The sequence below is a fragment of the Gastrolobium bilobum genome, unplaced genomic scaffold (assembly GCF_033153095.1).
Source record: "Gastrolobium bilobum isolate Gb01-03AN ecotype WA unplaced genomic scaffold, APGP_CSIRO_Gbil_v1 utg5396, whole genome shotgun sequence".
NCBI classification, from domain to species: Eukaryota; Viridiplantae; Streptophyta; class Magnoliopsida; order Fabales; family Fabaceae; genus Gastrolobium; species Gastrolobium bilobum.
Window position 1 is genome coordinate 57912 of NW_026897307.1, and position 13469 is coordinate 71380.

General features: G+C 33.7%; 2 protein-coding genes across 3 annotated transcripts; one reads left to right on the top strand and one right to left on the bottom strand.

The window, feature by feature from the left end:
* Positions 1-2337: 2337 nt before the first annotated feature.
* LOC133305846 (uncharacterized) lies at positions 2338-4212 on the bottom strand. The gene is made up of 2 exons (XM_061506088.1): positions 3972-4212; positions 2338-2616 (listed from the first exon to the last, which is right to left on the bottom strand). Exons 1-2 carry the CDS (start codon positions 4137-4139, stop codon positions 2569-2571), a joined length of 216 nt encoding a protein of 71 aa, XP_061362072.1. The 5' UTR covers positions 4140-4212; the 3' UTR covers positions 2338-2568.
* A 2613-nt stretch (positions 4213-6825) lies between these two features.
* On the top strand, positions 6826-10912 carry LOC133305842 (methyl-CpG-binding domain-containing protein 2). 2 transcript variants are annotated; one of them, XM_061506086.1, is made up of 5 exons: positions 6826-6984; positions 8958-9569; positions 9744-9797; positions 9957-10114; positions 10446-10912. In XM_061506086.1, the coding sequence occupies exons 2-5, from the start codon at positions 8983-8985 to the stop codon at positions 10601-10603; spliced, it is 957 nt and encodes a 318-aa protein (XP_061362070.1). In that variant the 5' UTR covers positions 6826-6984; positions 8958-8982; the 3' UTR covers positions 10604-10912. The 2 variants fall into 2 exon arrangements, with proteins under 2 accessions (XP_061362070.1, XP_061362069.1); XM_061506085.1 differs by lacking the exon at positions 6826-6984 and adding an exon at positions 8182-8497.
* The last annotated feature ends 2557 nt before the right edge of the window (positions 10913-13469 follow it).

Below are 13469 nucleotides of genomic sequence, written 5' to 3' on the forward strand. Positions count from 1 at the left end.
AGGAGTACTTCAAAATTCCAACCCAGATTTCTAACAAAGGAAAGTCATCAAGCTCAATAGCCAACACTAGTATGGCGAAGGATCCTTCTAACCCGAAACTAGCAAGCAAAGGGGTAACGACTGATGGCGGAGCTAGCAAGATAGGAACTAAAGCAAATAGGTGCTTCAAATGCCAGGGTTTAGGAAATTTCAGTACTGATTGTCTAAACCGGTAGTATGTTACTCTTGTTGATACGTCAACTGATGATATAGGTCTTACCTATGATGAGTATGAAGAAGATCATGTGGATGGGGAGTCTGAAGAAGGTGGATTATCTATGGTGTGATGTTGGAGTATCCTTGGTTGTTCGGAGGGCGCTGAGTGTTGACGTAGTTGATGATGAGTTGTGGCTCCGACATAATATATTCCACAACAAGTGCACCAGCGGTGGCAAGGTAGTATGATCATTGATGGGGGAAGTTGCGAGAATATTGTCTCTAATACCATGGTCGAGAAGTTAGGGTTGAAAACTGAGGAACACTCACAACCCTACAAGCTTTCTTGGCTGAAGAAAGGAAGTGAGGTGAAGGTGAACAAGAAGTGTCTCATGCAGCTTTCTATTGGCAAGAAATATACTGATGAGGTGTGGTGCGATGTCATTCCGATGGATGCATGTCATATCTTGTTAAGGAGACTGTGGCAATTGATAGGAAGACGTGACATGATGGCTTTAAAAACACTTATACTTTCAAGAAGGACGACTTGACTATTACTTTGGGGCCTTCTGATTTGAGGAACGAGGCAAATAATACTATGCTATCCAAAGCAGATTTATAAGAAAAAGTTGTTAATGTTATTGAGGTATTTGCTTGTGTGGTGATGGAAGAGAATTGTGGTGTTTCTGACCTTCTTTTGCAAGTTAAACCATTGTTGGAAAACTTTGCTCATGTGGTCCCTGAGGAAATGCCACCGGGACTGCCACCTATAAGAGACATCCAACATTGCATTGATTTTCTGCCGGGAATTGTTATTCCCAAAAAACAACATATAGGATGAGCCCTAAGGAGCATGAGGAGTTACACGAACAGGTGCAAGAGCTACTGAAGAAGGGTGTAGTAAGGAAGAGCATGAGTCCCTGTGCAGTACCTGCCTTGTTGGTCCCTAAGAAAGACAGATCCTGGAGGATGTGAGTCGATAGTAGGGCTGTCAATCGGATCACTATCAAGTATCATTTTCTTATACCTCGCTTTGATGACTTAATTGATCAACTTCATGGAGCAATGGTCTTCCCAAGATAGACTTGCGAAGCGGTTATCAACAAATCAGAGTTCGAGCTAGCGATAAGTGGAAGACGGCCTTTAAGACAAGGGATGAGTTATATGAGTGGATGGTTATGCCATTTGGTTGATCTAACGCGCCAAGCACATCCATGCGATTAATGAATCAGGTTTTTGACCTTTCATTGGTTCTTTTGTTGTAGTTTATTTTGATGATATCTTGATATATAGATCCTTTGTTAAGCATCACTTACTACATCTGAGGAAAGTGTTTGAGGCTTTAAGGGAACAGAAGTTGTATGCCAATATGAAGAAATGTTATTTCTTCACCAATTCTGTGACCTTTTTGGGGTATATTATTTTTGTTGATGGTATTAGGATGGATCCAGCTAAGGTTGATGCTATTACCGGATGGGAGACGCCTAAGAGCATACATAACATCCGAAGCTTTCATGGTCTAGCCTCTTTCTATAGGAGGTACATTCAGAATTTCAACACTATTATAGCAACTGTTATAGATTGTTTGAAATGAATCAGGTTTGAGTGGACTAAGGAGGCAAAAGCGATATTCCAATTACTAAAGCAGAAGGTAACTGAAGCCCCCATTCTGATGCTGCCTGATTTTTCTGATGTTTTTGAAGTGCATTGTGATGCTTCTGGAGTTGGCATAGGGGGTGTACTCAGTCAAAAGAATAAACCGATAACATTCTTCAGTAAGAAGTTGAACGAAGCCAAGAGGAAATATTCTACTTATAACAAGGAATTTTATGCAATAGTTCGAAGCTTGAAGCTTTGGTGACACTCTTCTGCACAATGAATTTGTTTTCCAACATACACAAATTAACAAGTCTAAGAAATTAGTCCCTTGAAAGACTCCAAGACTAACGAGTCGTTGGCTATAATAATAATGAAATGGCATTCAATCCGTGGCCCTCTTATATAGGCAAAAAAATAAGGAACACAGCACATTCTAGTCAGTTACACAATGTATATAGTTATCAATGTTATGTGATGCATTATTCATTTCATGGTTAATTAGAGGTATTTTCATGGTCAGGATATCTGATAATATTTTCTCATACTCATACTTTGTTTTTTTTGACAAATATTATTAATTTTGAACAACCGTACATGTTAACAACATAACAGGAACCTCAATGAAGAGTGAAGACATCCAAATACGGAGTGATTTGATAGGTCTACAGTATTTTACCAAACAACCCCTTGAGAGTTAATAAAGAACATGTTGTAGCCTCATATTAAGGTCTAAGTTTTATAACCCCCAATTATTACAAATCATCTTCCATACTCTCACATGAACTTCCTGTACGGTCGACCATTATCTTCATCTTGCATATGCTGTGACCATAAAAAAGAAATGAAATGGTTAAGTGCAAAGAAAAGCATTCATATGTTGACGGAAGAAAGTGGGAAAATAAAAGTTTATGAGAAAGATACCACGTCGTCTATGCCCTAAAATTAAAAATATATTACGACTGAAAGATGGCACATAATCAAACTGAGACCAAAGTAATTTAGGAACAGACAAAGCAGACCAAGCATGAAGCCATTCAGGAAGGTCAAATTTGGAACAGTTCAGTAACATTTGGTATGATAAATAATGTGTGAGGACACAAAATTTGAATTTAGCATTTAGCACTACTGATAGCAAGGTTTGTAAACTACTTATCAGCCATCCATGATCCATGATCCATGATCCATCTCAAACTCTAACATCACAATTTAGATATTGCAACAGATAATTCAAATAAGCATATAAAATTACTATCCGCATCTACAAACATGCATGCTCACTATTTTATAGATAGGAATACAAATATTAACTTTTTAAAAAATTGGAAATCTAACTTTAATGAAAGTCATATTATCATAGAAAAAAGGAAGAAAATTAATCCAAACCAATGCATTCACAATCCTCATCCAAGCACTCCATCACAGGTAGGAGCTCGTACATTATATAGAAGCCCAATCCTCATAATGCAACGTCATGGTGCAAATTCAAGGTCGAGATTTGTAAATCCCACTCATCCTATACCTAAAGCTATAATTAAAGCCCTACATTCTCAAGACCAGGTGAGTAGATCAATTACTATTTGCAAATAGCTAGAATCAAATAATTACCTCAACTTTACAAAAATGCATCCAAAATTTTGCCAGTAAGAAAGAATAATCTAAGGATGCAGAGTTCACCAACATTGAGTAATGACATAAAAGGGAAACATGTCAGGTCAACAACAGTATTCGATTGCACAAATACTTGCATGAGGGTATCTTCAAGTAGTAACAGAACAACAGGTTATAAGTTATAAGCAAGGGGAAAGCTGAAAATTGTTTTCTCAATCTCTCACTTTCTATCTATATAGACAAATTATTCACATTCTAATGCAAGATTTACATCCAAAGGAAGCATTGGTTTTGAAATCGTTTGTTAACGGAATTGTCTGATTAAGATTATCTATCAACACAATTGGAAGTTGAAAGTTTTGCTGTGTGAAATTCGAAGAAAATAATCATGAGGCGTTGGGGAAAGGGGAATGGGTGGGATATACAAATACCCTAAAAATGAAAATAGGGGTATTTGGGAGGAATGAAATAGCAATAGCAATTAGCAATTAGCAATTAGCAATTAGCAATAGCAATAGCATGATGGAATTGGATGTAAAAGAGAAAAGGAAAACAAAAGAAAAACTTACGAATTCTCTGACGATGCCTTTGTAGATGATGATGGGAACAGCGATACCGAAGAAGCCAACAATGGCGAGGTTGCGGCGAGTCCATCGGAAATTCAACTCAAGATTCTCTCTGGCAGTACCCCAATCCTCTATGAACTTGTTCTTGTTTGCTTCCATTCCTCCCCCCATCTTCGATTCGATTCAATCTTTCTCCGCCTGCTTTGCTGTGTGTTCTTCTGCTCTCACACTCTCACACACACTCACTTTTTCTTCTATTCCCATTTCCCACCCCACTTAGTTCTATAAATGGGCCTAGCCCACTCCATCTCCTCACCCAATCATCCAAGTTGGGCCATAACACTCTTTCTTTCCCTTTCCTTTTTCTTTTTTTCATTTTTTCTTCCTATTTCTACCTTTTCCTTCTCTTCTCTTCTCTTCTCACACACTTGCATATTCGTAGTACTTTTTTTTTTTTCATCCTAATTTTACGGAAGAAAGAAAATATAAAAAACTAATAAATATTTATTAAAACACATAATTATTTCAATTAAAATAATGGAAAAAGGTTATACTCACAATCTATTTTCGTTTACAACTTCTTACAACTATATCTTAACCGTTGATTTTCGTCAATCTACGGTTAAGATTTTCGCAAATTAAAATTATTATTAATTATTAATTCACAATAAATGACAACCGTTGATTGACGGAAATCAACGGTTAAGATATGATTGTAAGAGTTTGTAAACTATTTAGATTGTAAATATAACCCTCCCTGTTATCAAAAAAATATATATATATATATAACCCCTCCCTAAAATAATATAAAATTGTCCTATAAAATAATAAATGTGTTTTCCCATGAGATTTTATCCCACCCAAGTAAAAATATACTATTAATCAAATTTTTAAAGTCACACATCTAATTGGTTCTTAAATTCATAATTAGTTTAAGGATTTAATATTTCTCATATTTTAGAAAATAAATTTATCTCTTATACACACATAAAAGTATATGAAACTCATAAAAAAAATTTCTCTTCTCTTTATATGGGTCTAGCATATTTTTATATGTCTATAAGAGATTAGGGGTGTTCATCAACCGATCCAAACCGATTCAAACCGTGGTGACCGAACCAAAAAACCGATAATCGAATAAATCAAAAACTGAAACCGAAAAAAAATCGTAAATTTTAATTGGATTGGATCGGTTTTCGGATTAATTGATAAAAATCGATCTAATATATTAATTCTCCTCTACCTACTTGGGCATTTTCCCAATCATAATCCAAAATTTTCTAAACCTAAGACCCATTAACCTATCAACTAGACCCAAGAAAAAACCTAGTCACATCTCATCAACAAAATTTTATCTATGTAGAGCTTCATATCTCATTGCTTAAAAAAAATTATATTATCGTTTACTGATGTTTTTGTATTTCAAACAAAAAATTACAAAGTTAATATATACAAAAGATATTATTTGCACAATAATTATGAAACAAATTTTAAGATTTTTAAAAAATTGAAAACTAATCCAATGCAAACCGAAAAAAATTGGATTGGATCAGATCGAATTTGAAAAAAATCTAAACCGAATGAATGATTATATGATCAAACCAAAAAAATTGGATCGAATAATTTTTGCTTGCAAAACTGATCCAATTCAGATTATGAATACCTCTATAAGAGATGAATTTATATACTAAGAAACATTAAACCTTAGTTTAAATACACTACGACACTTGGCCTTTAACACAAACAATCATCATTCTATCTTCGGAGGTTAGCAACAGCTACCTATGTTTTTAGGGCATGCAGCCCCGCAAATAAAAAACCAAGAATGTGTCCAGCTTTACGCCTACATTGGGACCCACTTTTATTTGTATCCGGTAAGTGCGGAACTATTTTTTTCAGTTGTGCAGTGTTTTTGCATGATTTTAATTAAAGATCAAATTAATTTGATTATTTAATTAATTTGATTATTTAATTAATTTAGTTATGTATCTAATTAATTTAACTATTATTTCCTATCACATGACTTGATGGTGAAACTATTAAAAAACAAAAAGTTGTGAGGATGTGTCTTTCCACTTACTTAAAGAGTTAAACAGATAGAGGACAAAATATTTTTTTCTATCCAACCATTGAGTTATTTAAATACAATGTTTATTGTTATCAAAAAAAAAAAAAAAAAAAATACAATGTTTATGGTTTACCAAAAAAAAATACAATGTTTATGATTATAATTAATGGAGAAAAATATTCTCTATTTGTAACAATAACTGTATGTATTTCTTAAGTTGTGCATATAAAAATTATTTTAACATGTTAAATAATTTTATGGACAAAATTTTTATATAATTTTTACTTTTTCATATAATTTATTTATAATTTAGAATTATATATTAATTATATTTAGATAAAAAAAAATTAAAAAATAAACTTTATGTATGTAAATCGATCATTAATACTTAAAGCTACTTTACATATAACTTAATAATTAATAGTTAGTATTATTAATAGTGTTATTAAATATGTGTCAAAGAAATTTATTTATTTTTGGAAAGAATTTCTTAAGATAATTTTATGTATATTTATATAGATATGGATATTGTTAAAGGGTTTTATAAGAGTTATGTCGTAGGAAAAGTGATTGTGTAATGTTATAGAGATTCGTTTTGCGTGCCTTAATTTTTTGTTTATTTTTTTGTTTTAAAAAATATGAGCCCCACAAAATATTGTGAGTTTAAAAAAGTTTGTTGTGTTAGGTTAAAGGATAAAACGAAAACCAATTGTTAAATGTATATTGTTAACTGTATCGATAAAATAAAACGGAGCAACTTACCAAAAACAAAAAACAAAAAACAAAGAAAAGAGGAATTACAGGCTCATTGGTTCGCAAATGTTTGTTCATTCTCTTTGTTGCTGAGGAGATCAAATCAAACTGTGTCTTGTCTCTGCCACACAACCTACACGTGTTCGCTTTTACTCTTCACAGGATCCTCCATTCACAAGTTGGTCGTATCCATTTGTATGTTTTTCCTTAATGATAATGATAATTTTTCTGTGGATCTCGTTTTGCGTTTTGTGTTTTTCGGTTCATACATTTGTTTTCTGGAACAATGCTTGGGAGACAGAGTTTAAATGACTCAGATTTAAAAAATTAATAATAACAAATATTTATTTAAATTTTACTTTCTAGGTTTAACCTATGTTTTGAAATGAGGCTCTGCAATTTCATTTGCGTCTGATTTACCTCGTGATATATAACTCTTTACATTTGTTATAATCTTTGTGGTACTTGTTGTATAGAAATAGAATTCACCATTATCCCAATACTTATTTGTTATTTACTTTCAAACTGATATTACCTTTAGTATAATCTGCCTCTTTCCCCTTCATTTGATGATCTATAAATACTTTTCCTTTTTTGAAATGCCATGGTTTGATGTATATTTGTACTTCCCCTTCTATGATTTTTTTCAACCGCTAACAAAGTTTATTGCGTAAGGGACTGGCCTTATACTGTCTGTAATTTAATTGGAAGTAGTAGACAACTTTTCCACTTGTTTTTGCATACGAATACTAATTAGGTGTGTGTCTAAATCCTTGAGACTTGAGATTTATTTCTTTGGAAGAGTCTTTAAACTGTGCTAAAACTGTTCCTTCATGAAAGGTCATGGGTTCGAATCCAGGAAACAATCTTTTTATAATTATGCAAGGGTAAGGTTGTGTACAAGGATTTCCTCCACCCCACACTCGCTAATCAGGTTTAACTAGGAGCGATTTTTTTTTTTTTTAAGTCTTTAAACCATTTAAGGCCTGTTTTATTTTTAAAGTAATACAAACTTGGACTCTCAGCTTGGAAAAATTATAGACCAATCATGAGCCGTGCTCTTTTGGTATACCCTACCTGGTACCTGTGCTAAATCATTGTCCTTAGTCCTTACCCATCAGCATTCCAAGTTCACATATTTGTATTTTGTTGCCATGGCCATACAGCCAAGACAAACGTATGGTTGAGCTTTGTTTGGTTGAAACTAGGTCATTAAGTTGTTGCTATGCGTTAAAGGGAATGTCGCAATGACATCAAATATCTGACATCTGTCCATGACTGTGAGTTTTGAAAACAGTTAGTGGCCTTTTAGAATTAAAGGGTAAAACTTGAACCAAACCAGAAGTTAGTTATTTTCTTATGTCCTTTATCAATGTTATTCCTGAGCAGTGGGCTTTATGATGTTCATTTTTAATTTAGTTACATGCTTGGTCCCTTTGCGCTTTGAGCTGGGTATGAAAAAAGGACAAACTCTAATGCTCAAAGGCTCTCAGATTTTGTGAGGGTAGGGGGGATAAGGGTTGGTTGTACACGGTCTTACCCGTACAACATTACAAAGAAGTTTTTTCCTATACTTGAGCATGTGACTATTTTGTCAAAAAAAAAAACTGTCTTACCACTGCTCCAAGGCTTGCTTAGCTGGATATGAATCAAATAAGGGGGAAAAAAAAAAGTGAATCCGGATCCTTCTCTCCTGGGTTTTAAGATTGTACGGATTTCTGCCCTCTTTCTCTTCAAATTAAACCGGCATACTGAAAGGATTAAAATAGATATTCCAAAACAGTATTTGAATTTTGTTTAGTTTTTCTTTGTCACATGGAATCCTGTTTGAAATCAGGACTAGCTTTTAGATTGTTTTAAAGTTTGCCACCTTGTTTGCAATGGTCAAAATGGGCCAACTAAGCTATGTTTTAAACTATTCATCCTCCTTCTATTAGAGTCACGAATGTTGTACATATGTATGAACGTACACGAGAATTGCATAGCACTTAAGGGGATTAATATAGTAGTCTCAAGAAACATGACCGTTAGAATACCCTTCCTGTATTGAATTTATTCAAGAATAGTCTTTTGCCTGATTAAGAAGTTCATAAGGCTTCTCCTATAGCAACATTAAGATTTGAATTTTTTTTTTTTAAATTCCTTGAATAGTTTTTTAAATATATCAGGTGCTAGACTTCTAGAAGAAATCAGATGGATCGTGGTAAAGCTTCCCTTACCCCTGAGAATGAAATCAAGGACCTAACAGGTTCGAGTTTTCCCAGCTACAAACATAACAGTCTTCTGGATCCCGTAGAAGTTTCTTCTTCATCTTCATCTTCATCTTCAGATGATGAAAATGACCTGTCTAATGATGGCGTATCTAATCAATTAGTCCTTTATGACCCTTTGGCAAATGCAAACAACACAATCGAACTTGTCCCTGATCCTCTTCAGTGTGAACCTCTATTGCTTCCGAGAAGCAGACTTGCTAGTTCATCTCCTAGAGTTTTACCATCAGTTGGTGCTTTCACTGTTCAATGTGCATCCTGCTTTAAATGGAGGTTGATTCCAACAAAGGAAAAATATGAAGAAATACGTGAACATATCCTTGAACAGCCTTTTGTTTGTCAAAAAGCTCTTGAGTGGCGACCTGATGTATCTTGTGATGATCCAGAGGATATTTCTCAGGATGACAGCAAGATTTGGGCTATTGATAAGCCAAGCATTGCACAGCCTCCGGCTGGATGGCAGCGACTGCTACGGATCAGAGGTGAAGGAAGCACAAAGTTTGCAGATATGTATGCATGCGTTATTGATCATTCTTTTTTATGTTATTGGAATAGAAACACCCTTGTGCATGACACAATACTGCTCCCCATGCATTAATGATTTTTTTGTGCTATGAAGTTTACTCATGCAAATTCTAAAGTCAATCTTCAATTCATCTTTATTCTGACTTTTTAATATCTTAGATACTATGTAGCACCATCAGGCAAGGTACTGCGCTCAATGGTAGAGATCCAGAAGTATGTTCCTGCTGCTTCCGCTATACTATCTTTGCAATGTGACCTTCAAAGTTACCTTGCCTTTTTCTGATTTATTGTCACTACTACTGTTATTAATAATAATAAACATTGGCCTTCGATATTTCATATAATTTGCTCTTGGTGCCTCTTTGTTTTTAGGTTCTTGATGGATCATCCAGAGTATATGACTGATGAGGTAACTCTTTCACGGTTCTCATTTCAAATACCAAAGCCACTGCAAAAAAACTATGTGAGGAAGCGCCCTGCTAGACTTACAACTTCATATGAAGGCAGTGGACCTGTTGAATTCGAGCAAGGTACATATAATTTATAACAAATTATACATAGGGAATCAAATGCAAGGTTCTAAACTTGATGCTCCAGAATTGTTATGGATAAAAATTTTAGGATGGTAAAGTATAATTTATCCTTCAAAATAGTCACGTAGAGCTAGGTGTATAAATTTGTCCAATACTTTCCATATACTTTTTACCCTTACACACACTTTCTTGTTTCTATTTTATGTGAAAGACATTAACTTCTCAAATGGTTTAGAAAGCAGCAAAAAAATATCGGTCAATCTAGCACCCTCTTTTTGAATAAACATCTGAGTACTAAGGATTTTAGTGCATTGTTATAATTATGCAGTGAGTCCTCTAGCATGGGCTGGTCCAGAAGACTGTGCTAATTCACAAGGAAGACCAGAGCTTCCTGCTCCATACATGGGATCCCATGTTTTTGACCCTATCAATCATCCTGCAAAGAAGCAAGCAACTCAGAGCTCCTTCCAAAAAGATGATCAGTAGTATGAAGATTATCCTGATTAAATCTCTAAATATCCTTTTGGTTAGTCACCTCCTATATTTGTGTTGCTTTTGGGTAGATCATTGCATCTTCCTGTGTTGCATTGCAAATAGAGAAAGATTATCCTTTTGGATAAGAGAAGCAAAGTGTTGAAAATGAACTGCTACAGAAGATGAAAGATATAGCTTTTGGTAGGGCAATTATTTTGAGGTGTAATATGAGAATGCCAAATCATGCTGCGAAAGCAATGTAAAGAAGGTATTGTGATATTAGTTTCGATTGAAAAGTAATCGATTTTTATGTTGTATTTTTGGCCCAGTTGTCCTAGTTATTCAAGTCTGCTAGAATTAGTTAAGTCAGAAGATCAATATATTGGTATTCCTAATAAAATTGTATGCTATATCAGTGGAATTTTCTGCGTTTAAACTATGAAAATAAGCTTTCTAACCCAATAGGGGGCCTGCCCTGAGAGCACATCTATATGCCCTAATTCACAGTTAAAAGTAATATTCTAATCTGAAAAATATGGTGTGATTCAGGAAGAGGGTTATTCGTTTATAAGTAGACGGTGTTTGTATATAACTCAGTTAAAAGTGATAATCTAATTCGAAAAATATGGTGATTCAGCGAGAGGGTTATTTGTTAATAAGTAAAGCTTTCTGTACATATTTTTCACCCACAACAAGGAGCTGTATCCTAGAAATCATGCCATTCACGATTCCTAGTGGTGTTTGGTTTGTTTGTGTTGTTGTAAATAGTGTCATAGAAAGTCTTACGTTGTGTATATGTCTTTGTATTTCTTATTTGGTTTAATATATAAATGAAATCTCCTTCGTGTAGTTGACATAAGGATTACAATGAATACCTCTTGTATCTTGATAATTAACATGGTATCAGAGCTTAAGAGTTCGATCATCATCGCCCTCCACTTTTTGGTGGAATTAATTAAAAAAGCACAAAAAAGGTAAACCAAAAATTAGGTCTGTGTAATATCCACACTTCAAGCTCAAAGGGCTCTTGTGTGAGGGGGTGTGTCAGAGATTAATATAAATCAGTAAAAAAACCCTTACCCAACACCTTAAGGTTTTTGGTTGAAGTGGTTCTTTACATTTTTTGGAAATATTTCATCGGTTTATCGCTTCCCGACTAGTTCGATTCGGGAAAGATTGAGAATTAAGGCTTTAAACCCTCTTGGTATGGGGAGGATCATGGTGTTTGGTTTTTAAATTGTGGTGTTATGCCAATTTAAGATAGTAAACCTTATTTTGGTGTCATGACACTGGTACAGCTTAATTGGGTCACTCTTGGACAAAAATAAGCCTTATAAGGGCCACAAGGCCCAAAACATGTTGCTCTGTGTTTTGGTAGAGTAGTTCGTTTACATTTACTAGCCACGGATGGCAGATGCATAGATGAGCAAAATTACTTGTAGATTAGATAGTAAACCTTATTTTGGGATCCCTTTCTGGATCAGTTAATGGGAACTTGGAAGAGTCAAGTGTTCAATTTCTTCAAGGAGTTTCCCAGCCTGTCTTTGTGGTTGTGCCATTGTGGGATCCAAATACAATGAACTCTTTGTGGTTGTGGGATCCAAATACAACAATTCCATTGTCCTAATCATACATACCATGTGCCCTCTATTTAATGCCCTTTGGCTTATCTCCTCCCATAGGATTAGGATATGCCATTTGCATATTGTAGGGAGGAGCTTTTAATAAAGAAATTAATTTGGTAGATACCAAATAATCATTTAAAGTATTTTTTTTTCACGTGAATTTAAAATAGTTGTTTAATTTTAAATAAATTGAATAATTATTTTAAGTAATTATCTTATCCTAATTGATATTGTTATTCTTATTATTTTAGTATATAGAAGTTCATATTCTAGATATTGTCAATCTCTTGAAGCGCACTTGTTTTTACTTTTTATCCTCTATCATATCATATTATCCTTGCTACTTTGCTAGTGCATTTTGATTGACAGGCTTAATATCATATTCATATTATCTTCTCCTCTTCAATTCCTGTGCTATTGATTAAGTAACAAACACGCAAATGCCGACTTCCGAATATCCCTTTGCATTGCAATGGCATAGGATTCTCATTCTCTTTTCGTAAAAGTAACTATAACATTATAGGGAGTGGATCCTCTCGTGTAATTAACGTAACCATGTCATGTGAGGCAATCATAATTATATATGAGTGAGTTAATGGTAATAAGGGAGGAGAGGAAAAAAAATAAAAGGATAGGAAGTTATACAATCATCACCGTTGATTTAATTATTAATGATTAAGATTCTCCCACATGACATGATCATGTTAAATTACACATGAGAGGATTCATTTCCAACCTTATATCCTTCAAAGTTTTCAAGAATGTTAATTTTAATAGTCTAGATGGTAAACGTAATCTATAAAGTGTAATTGTATTTTACAGAAAGAGGATAAACAAACTAAAGTGTTTTTTAATTAGAATATCCTTCCGTATTCTAACTCTTGTTTAAATCACATGTTTGAGTTTTCAAGAAACAGTAAATAAAATAAGGGTACGGTGTTTGTCATTCTAAATGATATAAGTTATATCATTTTAAAAGAGAGATAGACACAAGAAATAAAAATCATGGGAGAGAAAGTGAGTGGTTTTTTGTAATTTAGTTTTAAATAAAAAAAAATATTTTTTTGTGTTTATCTCTCTCTTAAAATGACATAACTTTACGTTATTTAAAATGACAAACATTTTTCTTATAAAATAGATGTTTGAAATATTTTCTATTATACATAATACAAAATATCATTCCAGATTAAATCGAGATAATATGTTTTTTTTAATATATTAGTTTCGTCAAATATTATTTTGTTCAATTTCAC